A 20,691-nucleotide genomic window follows, 5' to 3' on the forward strand; every position below is an offset into this window, starting at 1 on the left:
ATGGGATGAATCAATGGGTGGCGGGGGGGGGGGGAGGGTAGTGTGCAAGAGAAAAATGCTCCTGAATTGCAGATTCCAAATTTAAGGCAAAATAATAGAGTCCAGTAGCGCTTTTAAGACTAACCTTTATTGTAGCATAAGCTTTTGACAACTACAGCTCTCTTCTTCAGAGCTGTAGTTCGCAAAAGCTTATGCTACAATAAAGTTGGTCAGTCTTAAAGGCGCTACTGGACTCTTTACTATTTTGCAACTACAGACTAACACGGCTAACTCCTCTAAATTTAAGGTAAGCATTGTGCACAGAAAGTCTGCTCTTACCCATAAAAAAATTAATTTTGATTTATGTCTAACTTTCACATACTTCAGATTCAGGAAGAGGGATTGAGCTCGTCTGGGCTAAATATGGGCAAAAATCCACAAACTGCTTCTCTCTGGAATACTTTTGCAGCGTATCCAAAATAAAAGGTCTGTAGGCTATAAATATTGCAATGACCCGAGAAGCTGTTGTGAGTAGAGTACTTGTGTGCGCGCGCATGCACAAGAACATTCCTATAGGAGTTCAAACAATGCTACTGTTTTACAGAACGGTAATTTATTTTCCATAGTAAGTCTCTGCACATAAGACTGTATAGTGCAATGAACTTCAGTTCTTACAGTGAAAAATTCCTTTTCAGAAATAGGAAGCTGCTCTGTGCGAGGATGTTTTAATTGGGCCATCACCCCCAAATCTGCAGGTGCCCTCAAGTCCATACAGAACTTCTCTTCCCATAAAAATATCTCCGTTCATTTCAACACACAATAGGATGAATACACTCCTTTGCAAAATCAACTGGGAAACTCATACACACAGAAGCTCTGCATATGCGTGGCAGAGCTCACAGGCCTCTGAACGGGGGCATATGTAGATCTCACAGTAACATAACATCTCGGCTATCATAACAGTGCCTTTTAGTCTGAAAATAGAAAGCTTGTTGCAATAAGATGCAGCCAGTAGCACATTTAAAACTTTACAGTATTTTGGGCACCCTTCTGTTGAAATACACATGGGAGCTCCATAATTTCATTTCATACCTCCAGCCTGCTTAGCATTACATTTATAAACCAGCTGGATCCATCTCCAGTAAGGGAAGCCGATTTTCCATTACCTTACCCTTCTTTTATGCCAGTTAGGCACTTGAAAGGATCTTGGGTATCTGAAGAATGGCCCCGTGGGAAACATCTTCTCTTTAGCTAAAGTCCAGCTGACATGAGTTTCTACTCTGGGTCTCTGGGATCCTGTCCAGCTTTCACATGGGACAGAGTGTGCCATAACGCCCTATGCAATCACCAGCCTCACATTTCTCAAAGCCCAGAGCAGTCCCAAAATACAGGGAACTTGAAACAAAACACCCAAATGTTTCCCCACACCATGAAGGAATAGGATAGCAATAAATCCCAATCCATACAGCTAGAACCAACTACTGCACAATGCAAAAGGAAAAAGTAGATATCAGCATTAAATCATTTACATTCCCCAGGATTTCACTACATTAATACTAGGCAATTAGACTTAATCTCCTGAGCTGACATTAAATACAGCAGATTTGATTTACGGCATTTTCCAGCACTGGGTAGACTAGAGTACATATCAAATAAACTTTTCTTTGACCATGCACAGAAGTACATATACATGTGCAAGATTAACAGTAACATCTCATTAGTACCTGACTGCCAAAATTCAGATTTTATAATGGTGCACCACTGACAACACTTTATTCATTTGCATGTGTTAATCCACAACAGAATCAGAAAAATCAACCTATTTTACGAAGGAGGGGAAGAACTACGGCAGAAACACAGTATGAAAACCTGTGGATCCAGCCTTAATAGCCATCCTCATTCCAAGTTTACATAGTCATATTGGAATTATAAACAGGAGAAAGTTTTTCCAGCTCTTGACCCAGTGAAGCCTTGGGACTGAACTTCATACCCTTGAAGTGTGCATATAACCCCTGTCTGTGCTCACATGGACCTGTCTGGAATTTGAACCCCAGACCCTTTGCAGTCTAAACACATCTCAAATATCCTTAAAGTGCACTTAATTCATTTGCCCTGGTGGGATCATCTTCCTCATCTTGACTAAGCGTCTCTGGAGAAGGCACTTTGCTTTTTAAAAGCTCAAGGCTCATTTCATTTACAAATTTTGATTGGCATATTACTGTATTGACAATCCCCATTTACTGACCTTATCTTTCAGCAGTCTAGCTGAACTGCTCTTTCAGCAATCTAGCTGAATTGCTTCAGGGTTGGGGCTACCGATCAGTATGGCATTTTGGCTTTCTTGAAGTGCAAAATCATCCTTGCTCAAAGAAATCAAATGTGCGACGAAAGAAGATACTCTGCATAGGTTCATCCATCCACCCCTAAAATCTGCTTTGATCTTACCTTGGATGAAATATGAACTTCTCATCAAAAGCAAACAAAACACCTTTGTTTCCCTTAGTAACAACAGCCTGCCACTTCCCCTTCCTTTTACTAATCTCCAGGGACTGGTACACCTCATTTGTTAGGAACCCTGTCTGGTAGTATCATCCAGGCCGTTTTACTTTTTAAACTGCAGTGCAGATATACATTTTTAATTCAGTATTTATCACATTTCTGAACATCCCTTTGTATAATTTTGCATCCCAGTCCCTGTATTTGTCCAGTGCATAAGATCTGTGCAATATATATATTTTTCTGTAATATAAAGTTGTGCCCATATTTCTTTAGCTGGGTGACCCTGGGCCAGTTACACACTCTCAGCCAAACCTACTCCACAGGATTGTTGTGAAGGTAAAAAGGGTGGAGGACAATGTAATCCACCTTGCGTCTCCACTGAGGAGAAAGATTAGAAATGAACTAAACTAAAATGTTGTCCAATACAAACACAAGACATAAAGTGCAGCATTCCAAGTGCAAAATTATAGACGAGCACAAAAAATGAGGCTTTTTAGAAAATACTCTCTCTTTTGAACATATTCTACCCTGCCGCAAGAGTCAATCAAAATAATAATGGAAAGTGACTTGGTTCCTCTTCGCGACATCCTATTGGCAGTGATTTTGCACATTTAAAAAGTTGCATTTGAGTGCAAATCAATGCAGGAAATGGCCTTTATGTTTTTTTAGTTCTGTTAACTTTCTTAAATAATTTTTGTGCAGATTTATTCTGAAGGGTTTCTTTGGTGTGTTGGGAAGGAAAGAAATGCCAAAGGCAGATAGAGCCAACTAGCTTAGCAAAAGCCCAGCAGCATTAGATGAAATGGATCCAGCTCTCCTCACATTCTCTGGGCATCTTCAGGGGATGACTCCTACACGTGAGGCTGTAGTTCTTGCCTCCGTTGTTATCCCAGTACTCCTGCCCATTGACTCGGTACCGGACCACAAATTCAACCACCGAGCTAACCTTGAGAAGGAAAGGGGGTATGGGAAGGAAGAAGGTGAAGATGTCAACATGGTCCTGCCCATCCTTTCCAGGGGCACTACTGTGCCATCGGGCGCTCACTTCATGCTGGCCTCTCCAGTGGTTGAAGGTGTAGCGCACGGCTACCTGCTTCTCAAAGGCGACATTCACCACCCAGACCGTGCCATTCAGGCCCAAATCCGAGCTGCTCACTCGCTCCAGGCACACTCGCTGCTGATGGAGGCGGCTGAGGAAGTCTTCCAAGTCAGCGGGCTGCTGGAAGTCAGGCACCAGGCACTGCATGGTAAATTCCAGATCCAGTCTGCTGCAGCACAGGTCGGAATTGATGGACAGGCGGGAGAGAACATGTAAGGGAATCGAGGGATCTTCCCCAGCTTGGAAAACTTTCACTTCGGCTAGCTCCAGACCCAGAGCATCTGCAAACCTGACCCGGTTCCTGCGGGTGCTGCAACCGGGGATGCGGCACTGGGCCGCTGTGCTCCTCCTCTCTGGGGAACTGGGCAAGGATCTGGCCCGGCGACGCATGATAGGCCTCAGGTGTGGATCACAGCTCGAAACCGTGTAGCTCTGGGGATCTTTCCGCCGCGCCTCCTCATTGATCGATGCATTCAAAAGGCCAGCACTGTTGCTGCTCCGCAATGGCTGGCAGCGCCTCCGCTCCATACTCCGCACCTCTTCATCCCGCAGCATGTTTTGATAGAGATCTGAGAGGTAGCTGGGACTCCGCCGGGGGGGCCGCAGCACCATTTGTTCTTGAGGACTAGAAGCATGAGCAGCCACTGCTGCGCCCAAAGACAACTTCTGCCGGGACATGGAGAATTGGTGTTGGTGGTAAGAGAGAGACAAAGACGGGCAAGGGGCAACCAAGTGATGGCTTCCAAAATCTGTAGTGGCACTCTTCCAAAAAGAAGAGGAATGAGGAAGCTTTGATTCTTGAAAGATGATACCTTGAAAATCTTATTGGTCTCTAAGGTGCCACTGGACTCCAATGTTGCTGCACTAAAAAAATATGGCACACACCTATCCTCGAGGCAAGAAAGTTTATAGCTTGCAAGCAGAGTCGACACTTTTCTAGTCACACGCTGCGGGATCCAGAGCAACTATACTGTGCAATGGAGGTCTCCAGACTATCACAGAGGTTGGGGGATTCAAGGCTGTCGCTTGGGAGGCTGGAAGCCTGCGTGCTGTCGCAGTAGCTGGTGGCAGACTGCAGGCTGTCCCGTTGGATGCTGGAGGTCTCAAGGCTGTCTCCGAAGCTGAACAAGAGCCGGAGGCTGCCCCGGCAGAGGGGGGGTGCGGCCTCCAGGCTGTCCCCTGGGTTGAGGCTGAAGGACGCCAAACTCTCTGCTGGCTCCAGGCTGTCGCTCTGGATGCTGGAGGAATCCAGGCTGGGAGGCGCCCTGGGGCTGCGGGGCTGGCTGCAGGGCGAATCGAGACTGTCCCCGGAGAAGCTGGAGGGGGGAGGCTGGAGGCGGTCCGGCTGTACCCTGGGAGCTTGCAAGCTGTCCGCTTGAATGTGGCCAGTGGGAGACGGGCGGCTCGGACGGAGGCTGCAAGGGGAGTCGCCGTCTGGAGACTCGGGGCCCCACATGCAGGCGCGCCACTAGTCTGGATCGGCCCGGCTGCAAGCTACTGCTTCGTCCCTCCCTCCAGCCGCTTTTACCGACCTGCACGCGCACAGCTCTCAGCAAGCCCCACTCCCGCCCCCAAAGTTGCAGGACCTTCCTCTGGCCCTCCGGGGCCGCCCAGCCAAACTGTTGCCGACCAAGCCCAGTCTGCAACCGGAGGAAGCGAGCGCACGCCCTTCGCGACGTCCCGGTCAGCTGCCAATACCTCCTCCCTCCTTCCCTGTGGTGATGGACAGCTGGGAGGCGGCGGGTGCCTGCGTGCGTAAAGGCACGAGCTGCGCCTGCGCACAAACGGCGAGTGAAGCTCGCATTGCCCTTCCTTGTGCCCTTAATGCCTGCAGGAATGTGAGTTAAAGGCGCCGGATGTGTGTAAAAATTGTTAAGCTAAGGAAGAAGTGGAGAATGTTGTAGGGCGCTTTGGATACCCATGGGGGAGAAAGGTATAAATGAAATGCATCCAAGGTTGGATAGGGAAGCTAAGCAAGGTTGGAAGCTAAGCAGGGCTGGATGGGGAACTACCAGGGAAGACTGGGGTTACTCTGCAGAGGAAGACAATGGCAAACTGCCTGTGCCTCTCACACGCCTTGGAAGCCCCTTGCGGTGGACTTCCAGGATGTTCTGTAACATGTTAGATTTTGTATATTTACTGTTAATGGATTAGTGATAATGTGATAATTGGGTCTTTGGAATTCTTTAATCCTTCCTAGACTTTAGCCATTTTCTTTAGAATATGAACTAGTGCTTAAGCCAAATACTTACCTGTTCTTCCCAGTCTATTATGAAAATTCAAATACATAAATGTAGATGGCTTGGATAAAACAGATGAAAGACCTACCCTCTCTAGAATATAAATTAGTGTTTAAACCAAACACTTATTTGGTCTTCCCAACCTCACAAATGGGTTAAAATAGAGGAGAGAATGAGGGAAAACTGGTATAAAAATGTTCCTTTCCCCTATATTGATATATAATAAGAATCATTTATCTTTCTGCTTATACTCTCTCTTTTTCTATTTTTATCTCCTACTCCTGGAATGATTAAGGGATTAACAATTTGGTTAAAATGTAAGGGATTGGAAAAGTGATTTATGCATAATATATATAAAGGAAAGAATTATTAGAAATGAATTAAGAAATAAAGTGGGTAAGAAAGCATAGAATGTAAATAATGATTGCAGAGATTAAAAGGGAAGCTTGAAGGTAGAAGGGGCGTTAACTGGGTATGTAATGTCTTGCTGTATTTATGGATGGATGGATGTGTGTCTTGTACACGAATCTGCTATTGAAACCTTTTTGTCTTGTTGTAACCCTTTCCCCTGCTATAAAATCCAATAAAAATCATTTATTAAAAAAAAACTCCTTGCTGGGGTTGTGTTATGTTGGTAGTGACTTGACTGTGCACGTATAGACAGCATCAACATACTTCATTAATGTCTTTCTCCCCAACAGCGATCCAAAGTGGCTTACAACGTTCTCCTCTCTGTTTTAACGTTACAACAACCTTGTGAGGTAGGTTAGGCTGAGATTGTGTGACTGGCTCAATGGCTCCCAGTGAATGGGGATTTGAACCATCTCCTGGATCCGAGTCCCAGTCTGATGCTCTAACCTTAACGTAATATTGGTTCACTATTTCAGTTCCTGGAACAGCATTGTTTTTTAAAAACACAGCAACAATCTCTAGTTACCAAGGAGATTCATTATTTCCTGATCCTTCTTAACAAAAACCCCTATTTTGATCTTTTCTTGTTGGAATGTTGTGAATGTGTATTATTGTTGGAATGTTGAGAATGTGTATTATTAACACAGTCATTTTTCAGGTTTTGTGGACTCGGTCCTTTAGAAGTTAAATTTTGGAGTATGTGGGGTATCTCTGGATGTATCATATCTGTAGCATACATCCATACATAAATGCACATTGTACATAAGGCCAACCATTTCACACACTGCAGCAGCCTGAAAGTGTCTTGGGCTGTTTTAACTAATGCAGTTTTAGGCCTTCCTCTTAGATAGTTCTTACGTCCTCCAAATTTATCCTCACAACCACCATGCAAGGTAGGTTAGGTTGAGGAACTGGCTCAAGGTCACCCAATGAGATTCAGAGCTGTGTAGGGATAAGGGTTGTCAACACCACAATGGGAAATTCCTGGAGATTTAGGAGTGGAGCCTGGGGAGGGCAGGGTTGGAGTGGGAAGGGGCCTCAGCGGGGTAATAATACCATAGACTCCAGCTTCCAAATTTTCTCCAGGGAGGAATGCCTATCTGTAGCCAAGATCAGTTATAATCACATGGGATTGCCAGTTGCCTCTGGAGGCTGTCTACCCAATCTGAAACTAGGTCTCCCAATCCTAGTCCAACCCTACCTTACATATATGGGCATCTAATATCAATGTAGTACATTTTTTAATTCCGCTTTTCCTCCCATGAGGTCAAAGCATGGAACATTTTATCTTCACAAGAACCCTGTCAGGTAGGTTAGCGGCAGTGTGACTAAGTTTATAATGGGAATAAAAATGTGTTTTTACGGTGCAACAAAACTCCTGCTTATTTTAAAAGGTCACTTTGTGATATTCATGGGGGATTTGAGCTTGTGTCTCCCTGAACCCTAGTCCAACCCTAACCAGTACACCTCATTGTTAAGTACATGTTTTTAACAACCTCTTTATTGGAAGGAAGCAGAAGCTTTTGCAGATTAAATTTAAAAAGCAGATGTGTTCTGGTGGGATGTGGGTGGCGAAACTAAGCTTGGCATGTTTCAAGAACAGCTCAGTTTTTAGCTGTGGAATGCTGGAAGTAGCGTTTCAACGCCAGGGAAATTCCTTGAGATTTAGGGGATGAGTCTCTGAAGGGGGGGGGGGTCTGAGGTGTTTAAGCTAGAATCTATGCTATACAACTGGGTTTTCCTCCCAAAGTAGCCGTTTTTCTCCAAGGAGACCAATCCCTGTCGTAATTCCAGGAGATCTCCAGGATCCACCTGGAGGTCGGCAACCCAGGCTGGAATATGCAGCTCGGGGCATCAACACAAGCTGCAGGGCAGCCTGATTTCGCGCTCTGGTGGGCCTTTTGCAATCGGCAGCCAAAGCTTTGCACCGGGATGTTCCGGGCTGCGAACCGCCCACCTCCTCCTCAGCGTAGGAGCGGCTTCCCGTGCATCTCACCGCCGGTTCCTGCACAGGCGAGCCCGACGCGGGCGCTTCTCCGCGGCCCACAATGCTTTGCGGCCGCACCGGCCAACCTTTCAGCGCTCCGAAGGCTTGCCTTGCAAGGAGCTGACCGGCAGCCTCCGGTTCCAGACCAGCCCAGCGATGAGGCCGTTGCAAAGAGCGTAAAATGCGATGGATGCAGCCGCCTCTAGAGCGAACCCTGGCCGAAGGACGCTGCTCGTGTGAGAGGAAATCACGTGCAGAGAAGTGCATGGGATTTGTTTACTGCGGCGCCGGGAAGATGTGAGCTCCGGGTCTGCCTCGCATGCTAAACGGGCTGCATCGTCCCGCTTGCAGTTTTGCAGAAGGAGATGTAAAGAGGGGGGAAAGACAAGGCAACGGGCCTATGATGGGGCCGGGAATTCGGGATTACCCCTCCTTGCTGCATAGAGGAAGCTCGCGAAGGGAAGCTCTGGCCCATGAAATCCACAAAGGACAAGGAATGGTAACGTAAGGATCTCTGTCTCTTTCCCTCTCGGGGTGTGTGTGTAAGGGCAAAAGGAAATTCTTCGTTTAAGATAAGCTGCTGGTCCATGAAGTTGATTGACAGAGCTGGGCTACAGTGTCTTCCTGCCTTCCTTGATTTCTTATTCTGTCACACAATCTTTGGTTTCTTGCAGTGAAATCCTAAACCGAGTTACTCCAGTCAAAACCCACTTAAATCAATGGGCTTAGACTGGAGTAACTCGGTTTAGGATTTCACTGTTGGTGTTATAACCCAGGATTGTTCCTGGGTTATAACACCATATTTTTTTTTATATGGGTGCAGTGTGTGTGTGTGTGTGTTGGAGGATGTTATATATAAAATGTACACATCTAGATAGTTAGTTTCAGGTGGGTAGCTGTGTTGGTCTGCAGTAGAAAAGCAAGATTTGGGTCCACTAGCACCTTCGAGACCAGCTAGATTTCCAGGGTACGAGATTGCTATTTGGACTGGTGCAAATGGCCTCAGTCCATAAACTATACGCATACTTATATACCTGACTGCGTGAAGCCATTTAAAGCAGATCTTGTTCGATGGGTTACTGAAGTCCAGCCATGAGTGTGGAGCTCAGACACCTGTGATATTACTTTGACGTCACATTTGGTAGCACTGACATTTTAAAATGCTTCTGCTGGTTTGGATGCTGTGTTTGTTCGGAACAGAAATCCTATGCTTGGGGTGGGGGGTGGAGTGGAAAGAGAAGGCGAAAACTCTCTAGCTTATAATGTAAAGTGACCCTGGCAAGAAGCACAGCTTGTGTGTTTTTGTAAATGCTCGGGTGTCTGCTGTTACTAAATGTTTTGAAAACAAGGTTGTGAGTTTGTGTCATACAGTGATGTTCCGTCGCCTGTTTCGCTTTGAACAGACCTGACCGCTGGCTTAAACTGAGCTGACGTTTCTTATGTGAGTCGCTGCCCTAAATTCAAAGAGCCTGAGAAAAATGGGAGAGGCCAGCCAAATGAGAGGCCTGTGTTATTTTTAAATGCGATATGTGGTTGTAAGCTTCCCCGTGTTAAAATGGCTGCTGAATTTTAAGGAATGTGAGGGGAGAAGCTGGAATGGATATGGGGGCGAAGTTGCCCGTTATCCTGTCCCCAGCAGCAGGCAGCCAGGTACCTTCCGGATATCCTCAAGCCGGGCATGAAGGCAGCAGCCATCCCCTCATTCTCTTGCCCTCCTTACCGGCCGTTCCCAGGTATACTGCCTCTGCATATGGAGGTGCATGAGAAGTAACTTGATAAGCCACGAATTTGTCTAATCCCTTTCATCCAAATTGGTGGCTATTATCACTGCTTGTAGTATTGAATTCTGTAAATTAGTTCACGCGTTGTGTGTTGAAGCATTACTATCATGCCATTATAATAATATGTAATAAGCAGATTAACCGGGTGATGGTGGTGGCATTTCTGGTTATCACACAAACATCATCAGTCAATATCAATCTAGTACATTTTTATCCCCTTCTTTCTCCATGAAGCTCATGGTGGTATACATGGGTCTCTCTCATTTTATCTTCACAACAGCTCTTTGAGGTAGGTTAGGCGGACAGAGATAATGAGCGACCTAAAATCACCCAGGGAAGTTTGTGGCAGGATGGGGATTTGAACCCAGACTTTGATAATTTATTGTCGTTAGGGACAAAGACGTGACTTTGTGAGATGGTGTCACATGGGTGTGAGTCAGAGGCCTCAGTCGGGAGCAGATTATGAAGGCCCATCTGGTTTTCGTGGATGACTGCCCGCCGTTCACATGGCTTCCTGACTAAAATTTTCCCAGAATCGCTGGCAAGGCAGGAGCAAGAAATAATAGCAGAATCTGCAAGGAGGCTATACAGGTGCTAACTGGAATATCTATGTCAGGAAGGGGCCTTCAAGCAAAAAAGCTAGTACGGGATTTCCTGGCCGACTGATATGCTGAGTGGTCAGGTATTCACCCAGACATGAAGCAGCCATTTCATTCAGGGAAACTGATCTCTATGGCCTGGAGATCAGTTGCAATTGTGGGAGAGCTCCAGCCACCCCTGGAGGTCGGCAACCATAACCTAAACTGTTCTGAAGCCCCAGGACAAGATGTAACTGCCGAAGCCAAATTCTTCTACCACCCCTCCTTGGTTACTTCCCTGCCATCAGTACGGAAAGCAACGTTTAGGGCTGACAGAAAAGATGAAGGGTCAAACAATGGGTAGATTTACCAGGGCAACAGGCAGGATGAGTGAGGCTGTTGAATCCTCAGGCAGCGCACTGGAATTCTGGCACAGTCTCTGAGCAAATATTTGGCAACCATTTGAGTCAAGGTGGTCACTGCATGGCACCACCCTTTTTAAAAAAGCCACTGTGAGGTCAATACTATAGAAAACTTGGGTTCTAATCCTCTTCATTTCCAAACTTGGCAATTATAAGTATTTTCCCTTTAAGCCCGATATGCACCTCATAGAGCCCTGACCTGGACAGACCAAGCAAGCTCAGTCTCATCAAATCTTGGAAGCTATGCAGGGTTATAGTTAGTAACTGGATGAGAGACCTCCAAAGAAGACCAGGGGAACTATGCAGAGACAGGGAATGGCAAACTGCCTTAAGCCAGTTTGGTCTAATGGTTAAGAGCAGCAGGACTCTAACCTGGAGAACTGGATTTGATTCGCCACTCCTCCGCTTGAAGCCAGCTGGGTGACCGTGGGTCAGTCACAGCTCTCTCAGAGCTCTCTCAGCCCCACCCACCTCATAGGGTGATTGTTGTGAGGATAATTATAACACACTTTGTAAACCGTCAGTTGGCCTGAAGGGTGGTATATAAATCAAACCTCCTCCTTCTTCTCTTGCCTTGAAAACCCCAGCAGGGTTTGCCATAAGTCAGCTATGACTTGACACTTTCCACCACGCTTTATAAAGCAGAGGTTCAAAGATGGTTTTCAGCTGGTGCAAATGTGAAATCCCTCCCCTCATCTCCTAAGAGCACCTTCACAAGAATAATAGTCACAGCAGCACTACAAAGACAGTCTAGCATGTGTAAAACTCTGTCAGACAGTGACTATGTAATCTCTTCGGACTGAGATCTAGAATTGAATCTGTGAACCTCTTTTAATGCTCATCTTTTTAATGGCCGTCTGTTTAATCATTACTAGTTCCAGTGGTGGAAAGAGCCATTCAAGCACCAAAGAACTGAAGAAACCATCGCCCCACGTGAGACCGTCTCCCAGCAGATTAAATAAAAACATTTCAGCTGCCACCGAAAAGGTAAAGCCTTTTGTGTTCTTTTTGAGTGAGAAAGTTTTGTGGACATTGGCTGTTTTTCCTGAGTAATCACAATTAAACATTCTAATAAATATCTTGTAGACTTCCAATCATGCCTCAGGCAACGACCAGGCAACTGCCCTCCACAAAGAACAGAACCGGCTTTGGGATGCTCACCAGAAAAACAGGTAAAGTTTTTTTAAAAAAATTGATATAGCGAGAGTTGCCTGGGGCTGGAAGTAGGTTGCGAACCTGCAAAGCAAGAAGGTAAACAAGATGATATGAATGTAATGCGGAGATGGTAAGTCCAGAGGGACAGCCGTGTTAGCCTTTTGCCACCAAAATAGACAGGACTCGCAATAGCAGGTGTGATTGGAGGCAATACCACCTGGATTGAATCAAGACCTAGGCTTCCTGTCTCATTACCAATGCTAATTTCTCCACACCTATTACCCCTTTGCATATCCTATCTAATCCATTTTCACCTGCTGTTGTCATTCATCAGCTATTGTCATTTGGCATCTGAAATCACTCCACTCGCCAAGATATAAGGACAGGCGGACTCACATTCTAGCTGTATCTGAAGAAGCGAGCTATGACTCAAGAAAGCTCATACCCTACCCCAAATTTTGTTAGTCTTATAGGTGCTACTGGAATCTTGCTCTTTTCTACTGCATTCATGTTTGTATGTGAACGGGCTCTGAAGGGCGACCTTCTGAAGCTTCAGTTGTCCTTCTGGAAGTGATTTGGGGATGAACTTGTATGAAAAAAGCAGAAGCAGTCTTGTGTTGGCAGAGTCATTCCAGCGACAGAGCAAGGGAGCGGAAAACTCAAGCAGTGGGGAGGAAGCTGGCAATAGCTGGGCGAACCCCTAACCAAGCCCCAGTTCTTCTGGCATGTTGGAAAGCACAGGGTCATTACTCCAGCTTTGAGTTTGAGGAGCAACATTTCAGCAGCGCTGAAGTGCTTTCTAGTAGACCGGATCCATCTTCCAAAAGACAATAATTACTCCACCCCACCCCTGGCCTTTATTTCTTCTAGTTACACTAAAGACTCAATTTCATTTCCTTACATGAAGAAAAGTTGCCAAATACCGCTCCCCCTTGCCCTTCCTTATTCATTGTCTATGCTAGTTAAACTAGATTTTAAAAATAGGAAGCTCTTTGGAACATCTTGCGGGAAAAGAAAGCGAACAAGGCAAGCTCAATCATGACTATATAGCTCCGCTGAAGTGCATTGAATGGCGCTGATTTCGGCATGGCAGTTGTCCAGAAAGACTAGCAGCCAAGAGTGTGTCTGTTCTTCATTTCTCATCTGTGTTTTTTCCCCCTTGAATACAAATACCAGCCTTTTATTTTGGATCCAAGCGGAAATTCATTCAACGCTCTGTTGACAGAATGACTTAACAATCAGAAGAACTCGTATTAACATACAGGAATCTGGTTCAACTCAGTTGGGCTCAAAGCTGTATTTACCATTGTGCTCAAGAGCAAGGAAACAAATTTCTTGACAAGGTTAAGAGTATTCTTTTCACATACGATTGGGAGGCAAGGCTTCAGCCCTGTGTTTGCCTACTTGTGAGTAAGTGCACACAGTGAGGTGTTGTTTCTGAGAATAAGGGTTGAAAATCACCCTGGGGTGGATCCTACCAGCTTTTCTGCTGGTGCAAGAGAGGAGAGGCCCCTTCTGATAAACCCAAAAGGCAGGACTGGAGGTCATAGGGCCTGCATGGACAAAAAACCATGTGGAATTGAGTTATATCTTGGCAACTGGCAAATGGATAGCGGCCTTTTTATTAATGAATCCAAGGTAGTTTCTGCAGTCTGTGACATACTTGTACAACCATGTACCCTGTGCAATCTTTTTTTAAAAATTGTATGATCTCATGACACACTTTGACTGGCTGACATGACATGCTTTAGCTTAAATGTTAGCAGCAAGGGACAGTAACACAATGGTATTAAAATCTGTATAACAACAACTACCATGTATATGCCTAACTAACAACTTCAATAATTCATTTATTTATACATTCATTCATACACAAATCACACAGTATTTATACGTATAAATCGTTACTTCCCACATGGAAAACCATTAAAAGTTGGAGACAATCCTTCTTGTATGTACAAGAAGGATTGTCTCCAACCTTGATTGTAGTCTTCACTCACCAGCTGGACTTTTGCTATTTTTGACCTGCAATTAGAGATTATGCTGGGTTGTTACTGTGCATTTGCACTTTATGGATTGTATGTGCAATGAAATTGTATAGCATTTTGTAGCACCAGCACTTTATTATCTTAAGATACCTGTTTTTAGCAATTGTGTTAATGGTTTTCCATGTGGGAAGTGAAGATTTATACATATAAATAGCTTTTTACTGTGTGATTTGTGTATGAATGAATGTGTAAATAAATGAATTATTGAAGTTGTTAGTTAGGCATATACGTGGTTATTTAGCTTAAATGTTGTCAAGTGATGATAATAATGTCATCACATGTCAGGTGAAAGAGTTTTAAAGTGCAAACTCCTATACAATAGTACAAGTAAGAAAGTAGTGTCTAGGGATAGAGTCTGAAATGGATAGGGATGCTTAGGGATAGAGTCCATATATGGCTTCTAACTCATTTGTTTCTAAGTGTCTTATTTAAAGGTCTTATGTTGGGAAGGCATAATCCATCACAGGATTCTTAACCTCTGGATCAATGTGAGCAATCTTAGATTTTTCACAAACTAGAAAAGGTCATCTTGTAATCCATCCAATTAAAGTTATTGTAGGTAAAACTATTGCCTAATTGATGCATTCCTTAGATAAGTCGAATCTCAGTTTTTGAGAGCTCTTCTTTGTTGCTTCTATGATGTACATAGCGGTTGGACTTCTTTCTATAAATGCCAGCAAGCATAAGGCAGTATTTTCATACTAGCTCAACTTGCGTACGTTTCCAAGGCATCAAAACTCAAAAAAAGAATCATAGAAGAGTTAGCTTCCAGGAACCGAGCAAAGCAATGCAAGGTGTAGCTGTCAGATTATGATATGGATGAAGATGGTGGATGGAGTGCAAATGTAGAGACTACTGAAAAATTAATTTGAGGAAAGGTTTATGAGAAGCCTTTGGCTTCCTTGGAAGCCAGTGTGGTGCAATCATTGAGTGTCAGAGAAGGTGCTGGGAGTCCTGGATCAAGCTTGCTTGGTAACCTTGGAACAGTTACTTAGCCTAACCAATCTCACAGGGAAGGGAGAGCCATATATGAACTACAGAGATCAGTTTCCCTGTAGAAAATAGCTGCTTTGGAGGTGTACTCTATGGCATTATACCCTATAGAGTTTGCTTCTCAAACTCCGCCCTCTCTAGGCTCCACCCCTGAAATTTCCATGAATTTCCCAACCTACAGTTCTCAGCCCTAACCACTTGAAGGAAAGTCAAAATAAAAACGCCCTGCAATGGAGACTAGACATGATTGAAAGGTGGTCTAAAAATATATCACCTGCTGTTAGATAGAGATAGCGGAGTGCTAATGAATATATATTTTACTCTCAGAGGACAATGCTTGCAGGATAATTCACACTGTATTTTATGCTTCCTTTTCTGTAGTGCTAAGAGGAATTGCTTCCTGCCATGATAGTTTGTTTTGGTTGATAGGCTTTCAGATTATTTGCTGCCACATTTGCTGGTGGCTGTGTTGGTTGCTGTGGCAGTTGAAAAAGTTAGGAGCAAGGCTGTGGATTCAGCCCAAGTTTGTAGAAACTGTTATAATAGCTCGTAGTGGCAGTCACCCCATATGAACTGTCATGACTATATGTTAAAAAATCTTTTAGGTCTAGCCTGTTCGTGTTATGTCAAAGTTTATACATCTATGGTGCATTTTTTGTCTCTTCCCCCCTGTGCTCAGGCTGTAAGTGTACACTTCTAATGACATGTCGCTGAAACAAATGAACTGATTGACTTTTTAAAAAATTGCTGACAGTAAATATTCTTTTTCCATCTAGAACCACAAATGTTTGCCCTTCTTCACATAGATCACCAAGGTCACAGAGTGTGGTAAAAAAGCAGTATGAATCTGGATACTGCAAAATCCCTTCTGCGTTTAAGGATGTCTCTTGCAGTGGTTCCAGTAAGTCAGAAGAGATGCTGATTCAGAGTTTTTACTGCAAAAAACCTGCCAGGTTAGAAAGGGACTCTGGAAGGCATGTGGACGAAGCAGGCCCCTGCAGTTCGGTCTCCCAGGGTGCCTCTGCTGACGCAATGTTCCTCGACTTCTCATCTATTCGAATTATGAAAGAGGATTCTGACGAGGACAGCGCCAGCGACCTTTCTGACTCGGAGAGAATTCCCATTCCTCCTTCCCCTTGCACACCACCAGAGCTCAACCTCCGAGCTGAGGAAATTGACCCCCTTTGTTTTGAACACCTCTCTGACGCAAAATATAAACCATCTGACTACTTTTACCCGGACTTCCTCCCACACCCTTTCAACACCTGGGACTTGAAAGGGCTGGCAGCGTTCGTGAACACTGAGTGCAAGTCGGAAGTGCGTCCGCCTCCGACGGGTAGTCTCGAGAAGTATATCAACCGGCTTTTGGAGCTTGAATGGCTGCAGATGCAGACGATACAAGCTGAAAAGGGGAAGGCAGCCAAAGCTCGACCTCAGACTGCGCCCAGTGTCCTCCGAACCTTGAAAAGCCCAGGAAAAAGTAAATCGTTGCACGCTCTCTTGCCAAACAAAAATTTAACGGCCCACGAAAGCTTTTCAAGGCTCCCAAGCAACCAGCCTGGTCCCAGAAGAGAGTTGCACAGTGAAGGAGCCAGCCAGGTGGTTTCTTGTCAGGGTCATTCGAGAACAACGTGTGGCCCCTCAGCCCCTCAAAGACAGTCCTCTGAGGGAAAAAGCAGTGAGGTGAAAAAGCGGCCTAGTGCCAAGGGGCAGCTTTGCAGCACTCATCGCTCAGGCAGCAGCTCCATGATCCAAGGGCCTGGCAACGTTAGGCCACCCAAGCAGTCGTCTTCACTCCACGGTTCTACACTTCCCCTCAAGGGTCTACCAGCTTACACATGCATGAATCCCAAGAAGAACGTAAACAACAATAGTTATGTCCCATCCCAAAAAGTTCCAACAGACAAGAAGCTAAAAGCAAATGGTGTGAAGTCAATGCCGTGTAAATTTAAATGAGGCCATGGTAGAGTTTCTTGGATACTCTTGTGGTGGCCCAAAGCCGGAGCAGTGGTTCATAAAGTATGAGGCAGGCCATCGTAGTGAGACGTATCCGCCTCGTTGTCCCTCCCACTGTGTGTTGTGATTGGGCTGCTGACCCTTACATGTATTCTGTGATTGGGCCAGGAGACCTGATTCACCCCTTTCCAGTCCATGCAACTCAGAAAACTAACAGTGCCATCCTAAGCAGCGTTACTCCCTTCTAAGCCAGTTGACGTCAACTGACTTAGAAGCATGTAACTCTGCCTAGGATGGCACGGCTAGGGACCCGTCACTTGCTTTGATTTTCACCTCAGGGGCTTTCTGAATTCCCCGGTTGCCCTCCAGAGGCATATCAAAATATGTTCAGAACCCACGCGGTGCAGTTGTGTTCCTTTTTACTTTGAATACCCAACCTTATAATGAATAGAGAGGCAATGGCCTCTCTTCATTTCTTTTTGTATTTCTTTCTGAGCTTTTAAGACCCGTTTTTAAAGAGGAAATATCCCCCCAAACTCAGAAATAAATCTCCCATGGTTACTTTTAAACACATTCTCATATGGCAAAATTGAGACTTGTCCATCTGAAAGTTGGTTTCACCAGATCTTTCCCATGACTGCATCTCAAGTTTCGGCATATTTATAAAGCCTCGTTCACTCCTGTGAATTACGGGGATTCTATGTTTCCTTGTCCGCTGATGGTGGTGACTTGTTCTCTGTTATGCTTGGAAGGATTTGATAGTTACATTGTTAGGGGATTTTCAGCTGAGATGCTCCAGATGAGAGCCTTCGGTTTGGGGGGCAGGTCCTTGAGGAGGAAGGAGAGGACTGTGGTGGTACCCAACTCGTTTAGTAGACGGAAAAGCTTTGGTGCAAGTTGCATGAAATGGCAGGGTCTTTGGAGACTCGCATCACCACTCCACCAATTTATTTTTTTATATCCCTGTACGTTTTAGGCAGATCACAACCAGTTCATTAAAACGCCAGCCAGCTTGCAGCAAAGCTTTGTTATTTGTAAAACTGTCATAGCGCTTATCTGCTAAAACTTAATCTTCTGGCCCGCTGATGGGCGGATATGCTCAGTGGAGAAGATGGGCAAGTATGTAAAGAACTAGGAGGAGAAGAAGAAGTTACAAAATGTGGGGGGAATGAAGTAAGCAACGCTGAGTTATGGCTGAATAAACACAACTTGCATGGATAATACTTTGCGTGTGAAGGATAGTTCACGAGCCAGATACAGAACCTGGACCACATCTGAAATCAATCTAAGTGCCCCAAAGATTTTGGAGTATAATTTCCAAGGGTTAGGGATACAAATAAGGGGCAGAGAGGCATCAGGGCTTTATCACATAGTGCCCGAATCACATGGGGACATATGCTGTATAGATTTGGACTTAACAGTGACTTATTTTAAGTTACGGGAGAAGGCCAGGCTGCCCTCACAGGAAAGCCCATACCAGGATTGCTCATGTTACATGCTCCAGAAGTCGTGATTGTATGTGGCTCATATTTTTGGGGATTTTTTTACTGGCAGAAACTATTTTCTCTACAACAGAGTCTTCCAAGGTTATCAGTTTTCTAACATGACCGGGAGTTTGAAGAAAATGCGTGTTCCTCATCTGAGTTTGCTTTGAAGGATTTACTGCTGAAATGTGTAAATAAGCAGAATTTGATTAAATCTTTTGCCTGTTTTAATGGCCCTTTTAGAATTCCTGCCATATTTTTGGTGATGATGTATTTTCATGGTGAAGTCTTTAGGCTTAAAAGCTTTATCTATGCAAAAGCAAGCACCTTTGTTTTTCTCTATACTTGCAAGGGCACAGGCTGAACATAGAAAATGTGGATTCTAAAGGCGTTTCTAGAGGTCTGATTTCCCCCCGCAATAGTAGGTATAAACTGGAAATGAAATTTACCATTGCTGCTTTTATACAGCAATTGAAACAAACTGGCAGAGCTGATTGGCTTGCACGTGTCCAACATGCCAACAACCTATTCCCAACAGTAGTATAATTTCTAAATAAACTTAATAAGCACCACGAGAAGTGCTTCTTGGTCACACAGTAGTGAATGGTTAGGATCAAGAGGGCTTGGTTTTGTTTGTGTCCTAAAGAACATGTGGTCAAATCCTCAGTGCTACACATGACATTGTGAAAAAGGCAGCCGTGCGTCCAGTTCCCTTTATAGTAGAACTTACCTCCAGTTTTGACATCACAACATCTTCCCACTCTATCATGGGCAGAAAATTATACAGGATGAGGATACTGTGTGGAGAAAGTTGTAACTTCAGGACATAGCGGGGAGGGGGGAAGGATTAAACATGTGACTCCTTTTCATGGCAGCAGGGTGTATGCCAGAATACCGAGTTTAACTAAAGCAGAAAGTGGAAAACCACAATCGGAGGGCAAATATAAATAACCCAATGGAAAAATTTTGAGTGTTTAATGAATGGTAAAGTGACTAGTGCTCTAATAAGTTACCATATATGAATAAATAAATAGATCTCATAAATACAGACTATTCCTATAGACAAGATGTAAACAACAACAAAATGGTTTTGTAGGTGCACCTATAAAAAAGAAAAATTCCGTCATTTTCAAGTATTCAAATACTTCTGGCACTTTGCAGCTTTGAGCATTTTTGCCTGGCGGTTATACAAAACCATTAAATTGTTGTTTACCTCTTGTCTATAGGAATAGTCTGTATTTATGAGATATATTTATTTATTCATATATGGTAACTTACTTAACTTATTAGAGCACTAATCACTTTACCATTAATTAAACACTCAAAATTTTTCCATTGGATTATTTATATTTGCCTTCCAATTGTGGTTTTCCACTTTCTGCTTTAGTCTTATTTGGAGGAGTCTCTGTTTTTGTATACAATACAGAATTTGGCACTCCATTTGAGAAATCATTCATTTATCTGTGTTCCCAACCTACCCTGAGCTTCTTTTACATGTTTTTTTTTAAAAAATGGCTTAAAACAGGTTAAACATATTAAAGCAGTAATGCTTCTCGCATTAGTTGCTTTAGAAAACAGGCTGAATCTGAAAGTCTGCAGTGCTTCAAGAAGATGCCCGGAGTTTGTGAGGCCTTCAAGAAAAGGGGGATTCCAAAGCTGTGAGATCTGGGGGTAAATCCAACTCCCAGCTGTGCTGCTTAAGAACGTTGGGTGATTTGCATTGTGATAACTTCTTGTGGGTGTGTGCAGACCCTGATACAGCTCTCCAGTCTTCAAGAGCGACTGCAGTTGCTTTAGAGGAGCAGATCTAAAGGGATGCAGTTTTGTGCATATAAAATTGCACCTGTTGCTGGAGTGAATGGGAAGTGCGCTGTCAACAGGAGCAATGTACCTGCATCAAACACAATGGCACTCAGGACTGGGATTATATTTTGGGGAAGTGGGGAGGAGATATAGACAGAGACTGTTAATTTTTCCTAATCTTTGCAGCCCAGCACAAGATATAGCTATGTATATAGTCTTTAAATTGTGCTTTTGAAAAATGTGGAGGCTAGTATTG

General features: G+C 44.3%; 2 protein-coding genes across 3 annotated transcripts; one reads left to right on the forward strand and one right to left on the reverse strand.

Annotated features, from left to right (window-relative positions):
- Positions 1 to 575: 575 nt before the first annotated feature.
- On the reverse strand, positions 576 to 4,255 carry PPP1R3D (protein phosphatase 1 regulatory subunit 3D). Its single transcript, XM_054979178.1, has one exon. The coding sequence runs from the start codon at positions 4,253 to 4,255 to the stop codon at positions 3,272 to 3,274; it is 984 nt and encodes a 327-aa protein (XP_054835153.1). The 3' UTR covers positions 576 to 3,271.
- Positions 4,256 to 8,335: 4,080 nt separating this feature from the next.
- Positions 8,336 to 18,922, forward strand: FAM217B (family with sequence similarity 217 member B). 2 transcript variants are annotated; one of them, XM_054980944.1, is made up of 4 exons: positions 8,336 to 8,719; positions 11,872 to 11,983; positions 12,083 to 12,168; positions 15,969 to 18,922. In XM_054980944.1, exons 1-4 carry the CDS (start codon positions 8,535 to 8,537, stop codon positions 17,146 to 17,148), a joined length of 1,563 nt encoding a protein of 520 aa, XP_054836919.1. In that variant the 5' UTR covers positions 8,336 to 8,534; the 3' UTR covers positions 17,149 to 18,922. The 2 variants fall into 2 exon arrangements, with proteins under 2 accessions (XP_054836919.1, XP_054836920.1); XM_054980945.1 differs by having other exon boundaries at positions 8,591 to 8,714.
- Positions 18,923 to 20,691: the final 1,769 nt, after the last annotated feature.

This window comes from Eublepharis macularius, chromosome 5 (assembly GCF_028583425.1).
Source record: "Eublepharis macularius isolate TG4126 chromosome 5, MPM_Emac_v1.0, whole genome shotgun sequence".
Taxonomy (NCBI): Eukaryota; Metazoa; Chordata; class Lepidosauria; order Squamata; family Eublepharidae; genus Eublepharis; species Eublepharis macularius.